At 35.9% G+C, this 19,541-nt stretch overlaps 1 protein-coding gene and 1 non-coding gene across 12 annotated transcripts in view; both read right to left on the bottom strand.

The window, feature by feature from the left end:
- Positions 1 to 19,541, bottom strand: part of ZNF638 (zinc finger protein 638) — a 137,106-nt gene that overhangs the window by 51,987 nt on the left and 65,578 nt on the right. For 9 of the 11 annotated variants that reach the window (XM_027072235.2, XM_027072239.2, XM_027072240.2 and 6 more), the window contains exons 2-8: positions 16,717 to 18,229; positions 11,568 to 11,629; positions 6,338 to 6,376; positions 5,063 to 5,355; positions 3,744 to 4,021; positions 1,797 to 1,943; positions 550 to 672 (exon numbers count right to left, since the gene is read on the bottom strand). In XM_027072235.2, the coding sequence (XP_026928036.1) occupies positions 550 to 672; positions 1,797 to 1,943; positions 3,744 to 4,021; positions 5,063 to 5,355; positions 6,338 to 6,376; positions 11,568 to 11,629; positions 16,717 to 18,229 (2,455 nt within the window). The remainder of the gene's footprint in view (positions 1 to 549; positions 673 to 1,796; positions 1,944 to 3,743; positions 4,022 to 5,062; positions 5,356 to 6,337; positions 6,377 to 11,567; positions 11,630 to 16,716; positions 18,230 to 19,541) is intronic. The other 2 variants (XM_053200741.1, XM_027072238.2) reach the window with 2 other exon arrangements.
- Positions 14,438 to 14,541, bottom strand: LOC113603323 (U6 spliceosomal RNA). Its single transcript, XR_003424903.1, has one exon. It is a non-coding gene; the product is annotated as a U6 spliceosomal RNA (small nuclear RNA).

Genomic DNA, 19,541 nt, shown 5'->3' with positions numbered 1-19,541 from the left:
CAAGTTAAGGATTACTTTTAGGCAGAAAGGACGGTGTAAGAATTCAGAAGATGTATGCAAGGGGCTTCCAGGATGTAGTCAATGTTAGTTTGTGACCTAGGTAGAGGTTTCACAGATGTTTGCTAACTTTGTTAAGTATTTTCTCCTGCTCTACTGCTTGCCATTTAATACTGTTTATAGTGCTATTTATATAAAGTTGTTAATTTCAATATATTTTAATCTATACACATACAATCTGCTGAGTGAACATTTATGTTTTATGCATTTTATGTATGTATCATACTTTATTTTTACTGAGAGAGAGAGAGAGAGAGAGAGAGAGAGAGACACTCCACGTACAAGCAGGGGAGGAAGAGGCAGAGAGAGACAGAGACAGAAAATCCCAAGCAGGGTCTAGGCTCAGTGCACAGCCCGATGCAGGGCTTGATCCCACAATCCGGGTGTTATGACCTGAGCCATGCTTAACCAACTGAACCACCCAGGCGCCCCTGTTCGTATCATCAAATTAATCAACAACAATGAAACATGTGTGATCTAAATCCAGTTTACCTGTGATTTTTTCTTTCCTGGAACACATATTTTCACATTTTTCCCTTTTATCAGAAGAGGTGTTGTTTCAATATACTTCATGACTGCTGTAACTGCCTCTTTAAATTCCATTTCCAAGTAAGCCTAAATAAAATGTATTATACTGTTAGTCAAAAATCTAACTCAAAATTCTCTGTATGACTTGGTACTTTTTGTGGAACATAAAACTATGAAATTACCTCAATTCCTGGTTCCTTTTACCTCTTTTTGTTTTGCTCAAGTGTCATTTGATCTCTATGGTGTTTTCGCACATGAAATGGGACATTTAACCTTATAGAATTTCTACACTATTACCAAGAAAGGACGGGGAAAACAGGGGTCCGTGGCAGGCTTGTGGAACCATGAGACATAGGAGGCATGGCTGAGTAACCAGAGAAGGCAAGATCTGGTCTAGCGGCTTTAAGTCTGACATTTTTAAGTTTCTTGCAACAATGAACACTACCAACTATGTTCTCCTGTTTCGTCTCACAATTTTTTTTAAAATTTTTTGTAGTGTTTATTTATTTTTGAGAAAGAGAGATAAAGTGCAAGCAGGGGAAGAGAGAGAGGGAGACACAGAATCTGAACCAGGCTCCAGGCTCTGAGCTGTCAACACAGAGCCTGATGCAGGGCTCAAACCCATGAACCCACAAACCCACAAACCGTGAGATCATAACCTGAGTCGAAGTCGGACGCCTATCCAACTGAGCCACCCAGGCGCCCCTTGTCTCACGATTTTATGTTCTACTTAGTCTGGGGTTGTTCATAATTTTAATGAACTTTACTGTGTGAGGCATAGGAATACAATACACATGTAAAAAGTATGGTACACCAAAGTCATTTTTTGCTATAATCTTACCAGTGTGTAAAGCAATGGAAAGCGAACTATAACCCGTCACCTGTTTTCACAAGTAGTTTTTCTGAACAAACCCATGCCCATTCATTTGTATATTATTTATGGCTACTTTTGTATTACAATGGCAGTGTTGAGTATCTTCAATCTTACAGCAAAGCCTAAAATATTTACTATCAGGCCCTTTACAGAAAAAGTTAACCAATCCCTGTTCTAAAGGATATAAAACAGTATGCTGGGACCTTGTTCACTGGAATCTAATCATTTACATTAACTCTCAATTATTAATTATATATGTAGTAAAAGCTACTAAAAGATCCAACATCAGTCTTTATCAAGTAATAACTTTGTATGCATTTTGAGAACAGAGACTCACTTCTTTTCTATAAGGAACGACGAGGACATCATTAACTTTTCCAAATGGTTGAAACATTTTCCTAATCTCTTCTTCAGTACAGCCATCCTCTGGTAATTCAGATATAAGAAGAACTGAACCATAATGCGAAGACTGGTCTTTCCGAAGCTATATTTGAATGAAAGAAAATTTTTAAAAAACTGAATTAAGCTGTGAAGTACAATAATAATTCCCAATATAATTTCTGCTACCATTAACCTTAGTCCTTTAAGCAGACTTTTCTAAATATTTTAGCACAATTAAAAAAAATTTTAAATGCTGAAGTAGTAAAAACTGTTTTATATTTTACCACTCAACCCTAACAGTGGTCAGAGTTTATACATACACGATCACAAATGCTCTTTTCTGTTTAGGAGCATTTTATAATAAACAAGACCTATGGAATAATCTAAAACTACCGAAGAATAGTTTTCTATATGAATCTACAAGGCCTATCACTAATGAAGCTGAAATTACAGCTTTGTTAACTCTGTGTTTAAATAATTGAAATGATATCGGGGCGCCTGGGTAGCTCAGTCAGTTAAGCATTCAGCTGTCTGCTGTTAGCACAGAGCCCACTTTGGATCCTCTGTCGTCCCCCCCTGCCCCCCACCTCGCACTCTATCTCTCAAAAATAAACAAAAAAACTAAGATTTCTAAAAAATAATAATAATAATTGAAATGATATGTAGGGGCACCTGGGTGGCTCAGTCAGTTAAGTATCCGACTTCAGCTCCGGTTATGATCTCACAGTTTGTGGGTTCAAGCCCTGTGTTGGGCTCTATGCTGACAGGTCAGAGCCTGGAGCCTGCTTTGGATTCTGTGTCTCCCTCTCTCTCTGCCCCTCCCCAGCTCATGCTCTGTCTCTGTCTCTCAAAAATAAATTTTAAAACGTTAAAGAAATGATACCTAGGTAAGTATAACATTTAAAAAGATTCATATAAAATATGTATAAAATCTGAATACCCTGCAATATGAAATTTATCACCTATGTCAAAAACTGTCTCCCTCTCTCTCTCCCTCTCTCAAAAATAAACAAACATTGAAAAAGTTCCACTGCCACCATCTACAAGTCCTGGGAAAAAATGAAAAGAACATTAAACATTAATTTAGCCTATTCCCCATATTAAAAATTTCTTCCCAACACTCTTCAAAATTGTGTAATTACAGGTAGATCATTTTAAGTGTATCCTTCTAAATATAAGCTCTTTGAAGGCAAGGAATTAGAACTGTTGAAAATATTTAGACAAGAGTAATATGCACCTAAATACCTGAAGATTTGTTAATACTACAACACACTAAACATCTGATAATTTGGCCTAAAATTAGCAATTACCCTGTTTTCCAGATGATTCATATACTATTTACTATAATAGTAATTAACATATGTAATAAAATAATACCTCAGGATTATAACTAACAGTCAAAATACAGTCAAAATACACCAATAAATCAGTACCAGAAAATAAGCTGTTCTACACTGGACAAGAGTATTTGACTTCTGCACTATACTTCAAAAAAGTAAAAAAATTGATTAAAAATGATCAATTCTCAGTAGAGACTTGTACAGCTTACAAAAACTCATTTATATTGCTGGTGATTACATTCACCTTACCCACCAAAGAGCAAAACTCATCACAACAACCTGTTTGTGTAGCTAGCCAAAAACCACCAAACCACCGAAATGTTCTCACTTTTGTTACATCAAATGCCAAACCTCCAGGATTTATTTGTAAGCTATGAGATTTTGAATTATTGGGCTTTTACTAAATTCATAAAACCAACCAATAAAATATTCCATACCAACATACTTCAACAAGTCACAATTTCAAACTTTTAAAATATGAAAATAAAAAACTCAAGCAACTTTTTCTGTCATAATAAGACACGTATATACACAACTGCACTAACAATTCAAGAACTACTGACCTTACGCTGGAGAGAAACAGCTTTATCAGACACTTGTTTACATTCTGGTAATGTGTCATCTTCAATATTCTTGACTTTGTAACGAGTAGAATGTCCCCCTAAATTTGAATCACTCTTTGTAGAGTTTGTAGATTTTACTGATGGCTTTGATCCACTGCCAGTTTTAGGCTTTTGTGCTGGTGAGTGTCCTTTATCAACTGCTTCAAGATGCTTCTGTTTACTGAATTCTGACCCATGCCCGGATCGTTGTACTACATCTTCTAATGCTTTTTTTCTATCTAGTAAAAAGGACATAAATGAAACTTCAACTGAAAAGAACTTAAGGTGGAAACTATCTCATCACATTAGTAAAGAAAAAGGAAGAACTCAAATGCCCAAATACTTATCACATAGAGCCACTGTCAGACCAAACAGGAAGCAAATACACACAAAAAAATTCTGAGTTTTCAATTCTTCACTCATGAGCTTGAGTGGTCCTCAAACTTCTGATTTCAGAATCCCCCTTCACTCTTAAAAACTGAGGACTCCAAAGAGTTTCTGTGTTAAATTTATCAGTATTTACCATATAAGAAATTGAAATCAAAATTTTAAAATATTTACTAATTCATTTAACAATAATAATCTCCTGTGTTAGCATAAATAACATTTTTATGAAAAACCACCTTAATTCTCAAACAAAAAATTAGGTGGAGGAGTAGCACCACTGTGTATTTTCCCAAAGATATTCATGTTGCACTTAAAACCTGAATTATCATATCTGCTTCTGCATCCAGTCTGATAGATACATTATTTTGGTTGAAATGTATAAAGAAAATCCAGCTTCACAGACATGTAGTTGGAAAAGGGAAGACGCTGGAGACCTCTAAAAAGATCTCAGAGGAAACATATTGAGATATTTCTAGAAAGGTCACTAAACCAATATTAAGACACAGATTGAAAATATGAAAAATACCAAAAAAATTTTAAATTAACTCATGGCCAAACTAAGATGTTTGCCTAGCCATGGTTTTTAAATTTGATTCTGGGTAGACAGATAAACTCTCCCAAATTTCTTCTGATAGTTAATAAAAGAAGATCAGACTAGGTTGGGATGTGGGTCAATTTCACATAGAAATTCTAAACACAGAAATGAAATATTCCATTTTATTAGAAGGGCTAAGGCAAATAGCGCAAAATGTCAACTTTGGTTAAATCTTGACAGTAGCATACACGTCACCATTTCAAACGTATTAAAAATATAGAAATAAAAAATTCAAAAAAAACCAACTGAAAAATTCAGTCAAAGTAAGTAGATCTATTATTCACATCCATAAGTGTACCTGATGATTTCACTGATCTCCGTGATGTCCTTTCAGGGCTAACTGATCGATAGCATTTTGGACTACCTCTAAATGGATTTCTCATTCGATATGGTGAACGGGATCTGGATCTGTATCTAGAAATGAAACGATGGCAAATTCTTGGACTTCGACTTCTCGGTCTGTATATATAGCGTATTGGGCTTCGAGATCGACGGAATCTGTGACTTGAGCTTGATCTCCTAGAATGTCTAGGACTGGGGGAATGAGAACGTCTTCTTGGAGTTTCATTTTCTTTTCTATTGCCTTCATTTCTACAAAGAATGGGTGAGGGGGGATCAAAAGATTCAGCAATTTAATGTAAATTTAGGTTATATTAAATAACAAAAGTCACTTTTTTTTAATGTTTATTTTTATTTAGAGAGAGAAAGCGCCAGTGGGGAGAGGGCAATGAGAGAGGGAGAGAGAGAATTCCAAGGAGGCTCCGTGCTGTCAGCGCAGAGCCCAGTGCAGGGCTCAAACCCACAGTGAGATCATGACCTGAGCCAAAACCAAGAGTCGGATGCTTAACCAACTGAGCCATCCAGGCATCCCCCGAAGTCCCTTCTTAACAACAGATTATTAACAATACCAAACTCTGATACCATATATTTATTTAAAACAAAAAACCTATGTTATGGTGCAATTCAGCCTTGTAGATAAATAAGAAACAAACAAATGTTTATCCCTCTAATTGCTTGGATCCCAGTTTTGCTAATATACAGACAATACCCTTCATCAATTTCCTGAGCTTTTCCTATATCACAATATAGACAATTATGTATTGAAAGTATTAAGTTATATAAAGAATTTAAGAAACGACTTACATGAACAAATGCTTTCCAACAATTTTTCCTGAGAGATTATACCAGCTACAAATATTAAAGTCTTTGACTGCTGTACTTGTATATACATACATTAAATAGGTACCTCCTAGGGAATATAAAGCTTAATGAAACCATTCCTAGCCTTCAAGGCATTTATAACATAAGATCCCCGAAACATAAAATAATAACAAACGCATAAAGTATCTTCAGGAAAGACTAAAAAAAATAAAAACCAGAAGTTCACAGAGGTGAGCTATCATACTTAAGCTGGGTAATTAAAGATTCATAGAGATTGCTGCATTTGTCTGATGTTTCAAAGTGAAAACAATCAAAACAGGAACTCAAAAAGAATACCTTTAAAAAAAAATACCTGTTTACTTTTAAGAGAAAAATTAAGTCTCAACAACACCACTATTCAAAAAAGAATTACCTTCTTGATGGGAGGATCTCAGGATTCCAATCAGGATACCTATTTTGAGAATAAACAGTATTAATGAACAGTTGAAATGAGACTATAAGTTTCAATTAATCTTTCCCTGCAATGTATCAGGACTATTCAAAACCTAAGTTTACATAATTTATTAGTAGATTAATATACGAAAATTTTCTTGGCAGTAAAATATTTGAGTGTCTAATTCAAGAAATAATCAAAGCATTACTCTAGTAGGCATTTCAAGGAAAAGAAACACATTCTCAATTTTGAAGACTTCAAAGTTTACTTAAGTAAAATAGGGAATACACATAAAAGTGTGTAAAGAGGTACAGAATAGGTACATGACACAAGTTTAGGTAGAGGTTAAAAGACAAAGACAGTTCATGCACTTTGCAGAACTCCAGGGGACACAATTCTATAGAATACAACATGTATGGAGCCCTTTACACTGTACCTAGTGGTTCTCGAAAAGACACATCTGGTGGGAAGAATCGGGAGAATTTGCAGAAAAGGCTGTTTTCCAGGTAGCCCTTTAAGGTCTACCAATAGGCATGGATCAAGGTAGGTTTCATTAAGTGGCGATACATAAAAGAATTTAGAGGCAAAATAAGTATTCTATTCCAGGAACTGGTCTGGCTGCAGCATGGAAATGATGAAAAGCAATTATGAGGGGAAAAACCTGCAACGGTGGCTCAGAATTACAAACGGTGAAGTTCCTAAAGGTAAGGAGGGTGCACATTAAGTAAAAGGCAATAGGGGACCAATAAACATTTCTGAAATCCAAAAGAACACAAGAATTTTTCACAACGACTAGAAATAAATATCTGGAATTATGGGGAAAGATGAGGACTAAGATACTGAAAAATCAGGCATGCAGAAGTCACATATAGCACAAAGACTGTGTGAGACTAACAGAGAATACAGTTTATAGGAAAAAAGGGGCTGAGGACACCAACACTCAAGAGTAACGCAAAGACAAACCAATAAAAGAGATTAAGAAACCACAGAAAAAAAAGTAGAAGGAACAGTAACATCATAGAAGTCTAAGAAAAAGACATCTTCATCCGCAACTTTTCTAGAGAATCTGAACTTGGAAGGTTAATTGGAAATTTTGGAAAAAATTTTAAATTGGAAATTAAACCATTAAGCCAATTAATATTCAAAAACACAATTTCAATAACCAAGAGGAGCGCCAGGTAAGGAAATGGAAGCAGCCGACTCTTACAGCAAGTCACCTGGCAGGAAAATAAAGTCAGGTCAAAACCACAGTAAGGTAAAATGGCTTTTATTTGTTACTATTTGTCTCAGACAATGTTAGCAGGTTAACTCAACAGCAATTCTCAACTTCCTTTTCACTTGCCTGCCTCTACTACAAAGGCTAAAAAAAGCTAAATATTTGCTTTCCTAGCCTCCTTAGAACATAGCCAGTGATTGAGGTTCAAACGAATGAGACATAGGTGCAAAACCACTGGCAAAATTCTTCCTGCTTCTTGCCCCCTTCTTCCTGCTTTGAGAAACATGATGCCTAAAGCATCTTGTAACTATAAGGTGACAACTATGAAGACAAAAAAAAAGTTAACTTTAATCCAGCATATCCATCACCCAGCATCAACAATTGTCAAAACATGAATAACTGTTTCATTTACACTTACCCTTTACTTTATTACCATCTAAGAAGGTAAATTTCTGGTCTATGATATAACATTTAACAATAAGACCTCTAGGGCACCTGAGTGGCTCAGTTGGTTAAGCATCTGACTCAGTTTCGGCTCAGGTCATGATCTCACAGTTCACAGGTTCGAGCCCCACATCCGGCTCTGTGCCAATAGCACAGAGCTGCTTGGGATCCTCTCTCTGTCCCTCCCCTGCCTGCACACGCGCTCTTTCACTCAATCTCTCAAAATAAATAAATAAACTTTACAAATAAACAAATCAATCAATAAAAGCAAGACCTCTGGAAGCGCTTAGCTAGCTCAGTCAGTAGAACATGTGACTCTTGATCTCAGGGCTGTGAGTTCGAGCCCCATGTTGGTTATGGAGATTACTTAAAAATAAAATCTTAAAAAAAAAAAAAGGCAAGCCCTCTGGAATCAAACAATACTAGGTCTTAAGTATACATGCTGACATTTAATGACCATGCATCTGAAACCCAGTTACTTAATGTGAGTAAGCTTTAGCTTTCTCACATGTACAATGCTAGAAATATAGCTGCTTGTCAACACAGAGGTTATTAAGTTCCTTGAGCTCTCCAGTTTATGGATTCACAAGATCTTGAGGGCCACTGTTCAAGAGTTAGTAGTAATGTTTTGGATCCTCATTAGGCTGACTGCTAAAATACATGTTCTTGTCTCTGCTGCCAGGGCAGGAAGATAAAACATATATACTATTCTTCAAGTAGAGTTTGGACTATCTATATATTGTCTAACTAGTTTAAAATGTGTTTCAGAAGCATGGTACTCCTCACAAAGGCAGTACAGCATAATTCCTAAGAACAAGAACCTAAGAGACATTACCTATGTCCCAATGTGATTAGTGTACACATCACCAATAGTTTTTGTGACAAAAAGTTCAATCTCAATTTAATTATAAGGAAACAAACAGAAAATACAAAATGTACTTTTGGAACATTCTACAAGACAACTTTCCTGGATGTTTCAAAAGAAGTCAACGCTGTGAAAGCATTCCTCTCAAAAAAATAAATGAATGAAATGAAATGAAACGAAATGAAACGAAATGAAACAAAACAGGCAGAGTAGGCTGTTCTAGCTTAAGAGACTGTAATGCATGAATCTTGACTGAATCTCAGATTGGGAGTGTGGTTGGGGGATAGGCAGGGATTCATTGTGGTTATAACAGATAACCATTGTAGAAAAATTTCCTTACTCTTAGAGGAGACAGATGTTGAATTGAGGAGTGATGTTACCATAACGTTTGTAATTTATTTTCAAATAGTTCAAAAAAGTTTATATAAAAATAAAATAAATGTGGCAAATGATAATAATTGGTGAATAAAGATGAATACATGAATGTTTACTATCCTTTCAACTTTTGCAGCTTAGAAACTTTTCAGAATAATATGCTGAGTGTAAAAGGGGGGGGAAGGAGGAAAGATCCATGGCTAGACAGACTAGTTGTGCCGATGATTTGCTGTGAGATAGCAGGGAAAACGACTCTCTGTGCCTCAGTTTCCTTCATGGTAAAAATCACAAATAATCATTATATATACATTTCAAAAGGTTACTGTGAAGATTAAATTGTGTAAAGGACTTAGAATTAGGTCCAGCATACAATAATAAGAATATAGCTATTATTCTTCATTATTAATACTAAAATTCTGATGTAATGTATCTTTTCTCAGGTTAACCAACTACTCTTGTGGTATATTCCAGGAAGATCCAACAAAGACAAAGAGAGGAAAGAGGTAATAAACCTTAAGAACTAAGAACCTAAATATACATCAGCAGAGGAATGTCTATATAGATTAAGGTACAGAAACAAAAGGAACACAATGTAACTTAAAAAAACAAAGAATATAGTAGCATATATTTTCCCATGGAATGATCCCAAGCACCTAATCAAATCCATTTTTTTGGTCATTATTTTTTTGCCGTGTAGAAAAAGTCAAGAAGGTATTTTTCAAGAGCACATAACCTGAAAAAGGTAAAAATGTAGGCTGGAGTAATTAAGTGGCAGGCACAGAAAGCACTTTAAAATCAGGTCCTAAGTACAAGAAACAACAACAACAACAACAAAAAAAAACCAGAAGGCTTTAATAGGCATACATGTCATTTCCTCTAGTAAACTGATGGCAGTATACGTAGCTAGAATCCCCTATTAGCATTAATGCCTACCTATAACAAATAACTCACTCCCACTTAAATCCCTCACCTTCATAAGAATTAGACATCCTACTGATCTGAGAAAATTTATGGTTTAAGAGCGATCTTCCATTTACAGTGCTAGCTAAGCCTATCTAATTCAGATGACAAATTATCTCCATAAGTTAACTTATGCTTGCACAGCATCTATATAGGGAAGCAACTCCTATCTCTACTCATATACAGTCTATATGATTCAGGTAGGGCTTATTATCACACTCAACAGCAGGAGCAAGGACATGACACCAACACAGGTAGAGTACCCAATTCTTACAACCATTATACCTGATTTCAAGATGGACAACTAATTCAAAGTAGACTAAAAGAGTCAAACCAAGGGCTTATGAGGCAAGATGTTTTTTTGAGGGTTATTGTGTGTTTCTATTTTGGTTTTAACTCCTGGAATTATTAACTATACAGTTCCCTTAAGTCTGAAACTATGGGGGTCATTTTGCTTTGTAGAGGAAGTGTACCTGGGATCTCACAAGGCCAAAGCAGAAGAGAACAGCCAAAGAACAAAAACATTTGACTGCTTTGATTTTTGTTTCAGTATCCAAATTCAGCTGTTTCTGAAACTAGAACCACTTCTTAAATTTCCCAGTTGTATACGCTAATACATTTCCTTACTTTAGAAACTACTTTGAGGGGCACCTCAGGAGCTCAGTCGGTTAAGTGTCCAACTCTTGATTTTGGCTCAGGTCATGATCTCATGGTTTGTGAGGTTCGCGAGATTGAGCCCCACATTGTCAGGCTCTGCCCTAACAGGGCAGAGCCTACTTGGGATTCTCTTCCCCCCCTTCTCTGCCCCTCCCCAACGTGCATGTGCTCTCTTTCAAAATAAATAAACTTAAGAAAAAAAAACTACTTTGAGTTGTTTATCATTTATGACCAGAAGAGTCCTGAATAATCTCAAAAAAATTTGGTGATGTTTTCATAAAGAACAAAACCAAATCCCAAACCAGCTGCACAAAAATCATTTCACCCAAAATGTTACTCTCATGTTTAGTATGTCAGTTTTAGTGACCAGTAACTTGACACACAACTATATTAGCACGTTTAATGACGGTAGGAGAAATACAATTTGATTTTGTTACTCCAGGGTTATAAGAGGTTCCTGTTAAAGTCTACCTACTGGGATTACATTAGGAGGGATTCAGAAGAAAAGATCATATTTAATTCTCTCCTTTTGGGAAAAGATTAAATATACTTTATAAAGTATTTCAAACAGGCAATAATTTTCTAAAAATATTTTTCTCTAAAGTACCACACAAATGGTATTAAACAGTCACACTTGAACATGAACTATTTTGTAAATTTGCTACCTATAAAAAAGAAAAACTTGTTCTTACTGTTGACGTAGCTGGCGGCAGCTCTCAATATGAGTAGATGTATTTTGATGCTGAATCCAATCCTATTGTAAAAGGAGAAAAGTGCTGAAATTAGAATATTCCTCACACTGACTAATGAAATTAGGCTTTTAAAAATGACACAGGATACTTCTCTTTTTTCAAAAATTAACAAATCTAATTATAAATAACATTTGACTACTCATTAGTATTTCACAAAAATAAAAGGCCTCTAAATAAAGGCACTCAATACCAGACCTCATTGATGCCATTTTGAAACATTTTAGTATAGAACACATTTAAAAAATCATACCCGTGGACACTCATTTTGAAATCAAATATATACTTAAACTTGGGGAAAAAAAGCATTGGTCAGAAATAATTCATCTCAAATATAAAAATACTCCAGAGAACACCAAAAACTCTATAATAAAACAGTATCTGAAATGGCATCTTCAAAACAGTGTACACAACTTGTATCTCTAAATTCAAGCTAACAACATCAACAACAAAAACTCCTACCTCTTAGGCCAGTACCATTCCAAACAAGGTACCCACTATATTGACAAAGGATAAGATTAGTAAAAATATGAAAAACTGCTGATTAAATCTAATTTATTTTCAGGACTTAAGGGAAAATAACACTATTTCAAGGACACAATATCCCTTACATATAGAGCTTTACAATGAACAAAATTCTCTCTTAATACATTACTTAATTTACAAATCTGCCCTAAAATTACATTCTATACCCATAAATAGTTCCTGGAAGATACATCCGATTAAAAAAAAAAACAAAAGACAATACACTTTTCAAAGACACAGTCCCCCAAGTGAAAGTTAAAAGCAACATTATTACCGAATGATTTATTGTTTCTCTAGCGTTTGGACAAGCAAAAAACTTAGTAAACAGTTTTATATTTTAAAATGTTTCTTGAGGAAAATGTTATTCATATCCATTTCAAAAACATTTTAGTATGTCATTGCTACAAACTAGACGTTTCCACAGTTAAAACCACAGTTGGCGCTAATTTTGGAATCTGCCTTGTCAAAAACTGTATGAACACAAGTGCATGCTATCTGCAATACGTAGCAACAGATTATGAAAAACCCTAAACTATTTCATTAAGCCATGGAACTCATTGTGGATTGCAAAAAAGAAATGTCTGCATATCCTGCTCAATGCTACAAAACAGAAACCACAAGAGTCTCTAGTACTGTCTTTGACATTAACTGGACATTGTTTACATCAAACAGACACACTGGCAAGTAGTGGGTTGGGCATGATTTATTCAGACCACAAAGTGTTTTGTTTGAATAAGTTGCCATCATTTAACAATCCAGAGATTTTATCCCCAAATCCAGACTTACAGCTTTTCTTGAAAAAATACTAAATATGTATTCTGTACAGCAACTATCAGCTAATGCTGATGGCTGCCCTATTTAAGGCACACTCTCCAGTTTTACATATACATTCATATATATGTGTATCGATACATATACATATGCACATACATATACGTATATATGTGTGTGTATATATACACATATATACGTATATGTATATACACACTCTCTCCCTCTCTCTCTTCTAACAGGCTCACTTCACTCACTGACATTACTTGCTTTAAGCTCAGTAAATATACCTATGCCACCCAAATTTCTAGACTCTCTAGTAAGGGTATCCAGATTAGATTAAGGGTCCAAAGCAGTACTACCTCTCCAGAGAAAAAGTGGGATCATTTACTAAGCAGGAAATATCGCAAGCACTGTAGACTTGAGTGGGTCCAGAATCAAACTTTGAAAATACCTACCCACGTAAGAGCTCACTCTATCCTCCAACTACCTCAAAAATCTTTTATGTCAATTAGTATTTTCTCAAACTGAATTATTTCAGTCTGGAAGACAGCGTCTAAACCAAGGATAGCCCAAAAGACGTAACTTCTAAACCAAGGACAGCTCCTCCTCTAACATCTGAAAACCAATTTAGAAAAATACATTTCACATTCCACTGTTGCCTTTTTCAGGCTATAGTTTTAAAGATTCAGCATGGGGAACATATTTGTCAAACGTTACTTTGCAAGAAAAAAATTGCAATTGGTAATTTACATTTATTGGCTACATTATTTACAAGGTCATTTACAAGGCAGGAAGATATATCACACAGAAACGAGAGGTAGTTTATACCATCTAAGTCCACGTTCACAAATCCCTATCATTTGATCATCCAGTAGTGAAGAATTCATTAGTTAGATCCATTATGCTGTTCTGTTAAAAATGTATGTGTTTTTTGTTTTGTTTTAAATGGTAATCTCTGTGAACTCTAAAGCATCACTAAATGATTTCTTTTCCTAAGTTTTACTTTTATCATATTCACCCAGACTTTCACCATCTTACACTTGAGGAACTAGGGAAGCCTCATATTCAGTGCCCTACCTTATGTCTTCTCATTCCTGTATACCCTACATACATCTGCCAGATTTATCTCTCTAAAATACACTTGAACATGTCACTTTTCATATCAAGAACCTTAAATAGCTTCTCAGTGCCTCTCACCTCAAGTCTAAACACCTTAAGCTAAGTTTTTGAAGGCTCTTGGTACTTACTGTTGTTGCTGATGTCTGAAATGTCATCCATCTTCCCCTAGGTATATTTGAAGCCTACTCATCATTCAAGACCCATATTTAATCTACTCCATGAAGTCTTCCCTCCCCGATACTTCTAGTCCAGACAGACTCAATGCAGTTAGTCACTGTCACTCAATCTCCTCCAACTAGACTACAGAAGTCTTTTGATGTCAGAAAGTACATTTATACTTTTTTTCTTTTGTTTTCTCTTTATCTATATAAGAGATGGTAACTAAACTTACTATAAGAAATATGGAACATATCATGAATTTGCATGTCATCCTTGCACAGGAGCAATGCTAATCTCTGTATCATTCCAATTTTAGTGTATGTGTTGCCCAACTGAGCACTATTTATACTTCTTTTTAATTATATGCTGTTAAATACACAAAAGGTATTGATAAATTTTTCACACTGGCCTGAATGGATATAAGCCTAAATTCCATACAGAAATATTAAATCTCTCACCCCTACAGCATACCCAAACAAGTCAAATACAATCACCGAACCATTTGTTGACCTCTAATTTTTTAAATTCCTTAGATATGTTATTTTTCTCTTCAATGAGACTGTTTAAACTGCTTAAGACCAACATCTTCATTTTATATGGTTCTCATTTCTGCCCAGCATCTAATGGAGTCATGTACAAAACTGATAATCAGTAAATACCTACTGAATAAACATACACCTTTTCCATTCTACAAAATAAATATTAAAACTTTAAGGGGCACCTGGGTAGCTCAGTCGGTTGAGTGTCTGACTTTGGCTCAAGTCATGACCTTATGGCTCATGAGTTCGAGCCCCATGTCAGGCTCTGTGCTGACAGCTCAGAGCCTGAAGCCTACTTTGGATTCTGTGTCTCCTTCTTTCTCTGCCCCTCCCCTGCTCACACTCCCTCAAAAATAAACATTAAAAAAAATTAAAACCTTAAGTTCTTTATTTTAAAGATACCTTTCTTGGATTCATCATGACTAATTAAAAGTTCAAATGGAATACAGAAAGCCTATTTATTACTCAATTCAGGGCTTAGGACTGCTTAAAAACTGTAAGAACGATGAATTATTCTGAAATTTTTTAAGACTTGGCTATCTCCCTTGATAGGGAAGGCAACTATTATTTATTTAGAACTCAGCAAATCTGACTAAAATGCAGGAAAATGCTGCTTTCCTTTGCTGGAGTTAACAAAATCATCAGCTGAAATCTGGTAAATGGGTATTACAAAGACAGTAAAAGGGCAGCACTGGAAGGAGAAAAAAATAAGACAATTAACACCTATAGGTTTTTAAGCCTATTCATAGTATACTACCAATTATATGTCCTTGAATCAAACTTTATTCTTGTGGGAAGTACAACTCCTTCCTGACCATTTGTAATATAAATCTATAAATCACATTAGTAAACAGAAGGAACACTGATTTCCAAACATGTATCAGTAAATAAAACATACTGGGAAATTCCTATACAAATCCAACAATTACAGTTGACCCTTGAACAGACACAGGTTTAAAGTGCACAGGTCCACATGGATTTTTACAGTACAGATATATTTTCTCTTATGGTTTTCTTAATACCATTTATTCTCTAGCAGTATTACTTATTATTTTAAGAATACAGTATATAATACATCTAACACACAAAACGTATTAACCAACTATTTGTTTGTCAGTAAGGCTTCTAGTCAACAGTAGGCTGTAGTTTAGGGAGTCAAAAGTTATACCTGGACTTTCAACTGCACAGGAGTTGGCATCTCCAAACCCCAAGCTGTTCAAGAGTCAACTGTACTATCAAACAATACATTCTACATTACTCTTCAGCACCTCTATAAAATACTTCCTTCTAACTATACTTCCCATGAAGGTACCTAAGGCCTTTTTAAAGATTTTTTTCTCTCTAAATGTCTACCATTTTACACTATTCTCTAGCTCACAGCTGGTCCCCAAATAAATACTCTTTTTTTCCCCAAACAATTCCTCTTGACTCAATTTTGCTATGGATTAAGTCATTTTAGAAAGCTCCTCATGAAACATTAGAAATCCTTGTCTAGCTAGAGTCAGAAAATATTTAAATCAGCATTAACTGTCTTTTAGCCCAAGACAGGTAGACACATGCAAGGCTACAATATACTATCTCTTAAAAGTATGCAGTACAAGTTTTTTATTCCATTTTTAAAATATTTTTATAGTAACAGATTCTATTTAGACAAAGTTCACTCATGTGGAATTGTTTTATAAGTATACAATTTATGTTATATAAATTTTATGTTGAATGGATTTTCTAGGAGAACTAATCAAAAGTTCAAAGTAAATGACAAACTATGTGGTATGCCCAGACACAGGAATACAGAAGGTCTAAAACTCAATTCAGTACTTAGGCCAGGGCTACTTAGATTACAACTAAGCGGTGATGTTGCAATCAATTATTTCTGCCATTTCCTCAATGCCTAGTTAACACCAGCATAAATACGAAAATTCAGAGGAAATTTGGGCGCTGAGTATCATTATACAGTGATCTTTAAAAACACTCACCTTCAAATGACTACATTCTACGTTACACAGAGAACACAAATGTGGAAATATTCTTGGAGACGCTGCATAATAATCATTCATCATAGAGGGAGTTGGAAGTCTCTTCATCTTCTGGGCATCAGCATGTGAAAACTTTGGTAACCATGATGCTTTCACAATCCCAAAGGGAGACTGAATGGGAATGTCAGCCTCTGACTGGTAATTCTTTTTACTTCCTCCTGATCCATGTACATTAGATGAATTAATCACAGGTTCATGTGGGATCCGCTCTTGTTGGCTTACAGCTGAAATTAATTCTGACGAAAAAGGTTGCTGGCTCATTGATGGAGGAATAAGAGACTGATTCATTGTCTGGTTAACTGTTTGGCTAATGGATTGACTGACGGATTTTACAGGTTCAAGGACTGACTGTCCTGAAATGTGTAAGCCTGACATCTTAGTTCCACTCTCAACTGGGAAAAAGGACTGATTATTAGAGGACTCACTGGGGAAGTCCATCTGTCGAAACACATCTTCAACAGGAAACATAGAATTACATATCACATTTGGAGTGGGAACAGATGCAGAAATGCTCTGCTGTGACCGAAATTCATTCTTGACCTCATCTGTTGGAATTTCAGGATCATAAATACGTACTTCAAGTGGATCTTCTGTGTAGCCATATTTGCTTGCATGCCCATAATCAATCACATTACTCGAAACTGCCTCATTACCAAGCGTTTCTTTACTTCTGCTCTGAGAAGGTAAATTAGGTAATCGGCGCCCCATTTTACGCATCCTTATATCCCTCAAGATTAATGGCATATTTTCAGGAGTTAGCTGTTCATCAGGATAGCGACTGAGTTCTTCTAAGTCTTCATTAGATAATCCAAAACTTGCTAAGATACTTGAGGCACTCTCTTTTGTATAGCGGCTCTGTACTTGAGGACTCTGTTCTGTAACCTGTGTTATAGAACTCTGTTTCACTCCCACTGATGCAGATATATGAGGCTCATCATCCCACCGGCTACCATGAGGCTTCCCCTTCTTTTGTTGTGCTTCGTGAAAATCCAATTTTTCTTTGGTCAATCTTGGATCAGTTCGATGCTGAGTTACCTGAACATTCATTCTCTGTGGTCCCATGTTCTGATAAGATTCATGGCCAGCAAATCTGTGTGGAATTCCACGAGCTCTCCCTGCTGGGTAAAATCTTGGAAGACCCATGGATCCAGGCCTCATAAATGGTCCTGGAGGCCTCATCCCAGAAGGGTTAGGTGCTCGTGGCCTCTGAAGTGGAAAGTTTCCTCGAGGATTAAACCTGGGTCTCGACATGGCTATTTTCAAGAAAGCCTGATTTAATAAAGTATAAGGTGGTGTTGAACTATGTGAGGCAACGGCATTCAGCTGCTGAAGCGCCAATTGAGTCTTAATCTGAGCAAAGTGCAAAGGAGATGGGCCCAACAGAAGTGGGTTTGCAATGCCCAGGTTCAAGGAATTCACAAGTGGTGCGAAATTTTCCAAGAATAACACAAAGCTGAAAGTTAAAACACAAATATTAGATCATTTTAACTCAAACTACTTCATGAAGTGGGTTCTACAGCCAGTGTAAAACATTTTGAAACAAAGCCATGAAACCATTCTCCATTTCATATACTTTTAGAGTGTTTATGAGAATTGTTAACTTTCCCAAAAAGATTCTCTTCTTTTCTTTCCCGAATCCAGAACATAAACCCCAAAACTCAAGCCAGAGTTCATGTACAAAGTGTTGCACTGGGTGCTGTCCTAGGTGCTGAGCAGTAATTACAACTCCTTTTAAATAATCTTGAAAAATATTGGGGATTTATTTCACACTTTGTTACTGGAAAAAAAAAGATAAAGGCATTAAAATACTGGAAATACACATACACTTTATATGTATGTTATGTAGAAACCAGGAAAACAGAAACTGTAAGCCTAAAATTTTACAAGACCCATTTCTCTAAGACACAGTCTTCCCTGGAATAACATCTTACAAATTTCATATAGCAATTAGACTATGCTTAAGTTCTGTCGTTAAATAGGTGTTTCTTTTAAGATGAAAACTTGTCACCAATAACTCGACTAGAGTCTGACAAGAGTGCAGTAGCGTGGAATTGATTATAACATACAACATAACAGGTAGCACGACCACGTTATATTTCTCTCAGATTCCCTCCACAACGTGAGGTATAGAGGCAAATATATACAGATAATAGCAATGGCTAACTTTATACTGTTCGTGTGCCAGTAACTATTCGAAGTGCTTCACATGGATTGATTCATTTAATTCTCACAACAGCCCCTTGAAATATGTAGTTTCACAGACAATGATACTAAAGCACAGAGAAGTTAAGTAACTTGCACAGGTAATAAGCAACCAGCCTCAGATTTGCACTCAAGGTGCATATGAGCCCCATAATGCATGCTCCTAACCAATAAGAGATGTGAGCAAGAATATCTTGCAGTTCCCAGGCACTCTATTAAACTGATTGCTGTCCAGCCATCAGAGCACAGCACAACGCATTCCAAGCTGATTCTCATAGAAACACTTTAGCTATCATTCAGGACCAAGGTCAGCAGCCACCGAGCTTGACTTTCCTCTGCCAGTTTAAAAAAAAACAAAACAGATTGTCTGTTTTCCATTAGGTCCCTACTTTTATACCTGATAGAAATGCAAGGTGGGAAACATGAGGTCTCCAGGCATCTACACCTACAATGAAAATCCACACTATAGATCCTATTTGAAGATCACCACTTTCTAGGGACACCTGGGTGGCTCACTTGGTTATTAAGCCTCTGACAGCTCAGGTCATGATCTCGCAGTTTGT

The sequence above is a fragment of the Acinonyx jubatus genome, chromosome A3, assembly GCF_027475565.1.
Source record: "Acinonyx jubatus isolate Ajub_Pintada_27869175 chromosome A3, VMU_Ajub_asm_v1.0, whole genome shotgun sequence".
In the NCBI taxonomy this organism is placed as follows: domain Eukaryota; kingdom Metazoa; phylum Chordata; class Mammalia; order Carnivora; family Felidae; genus Acinonyx; species Acinonyx jubatus.
Note: the sequence above shows the minus strand (reverse complement) of the source record. Positions and strands in the feature narration are given on the sequence as shown.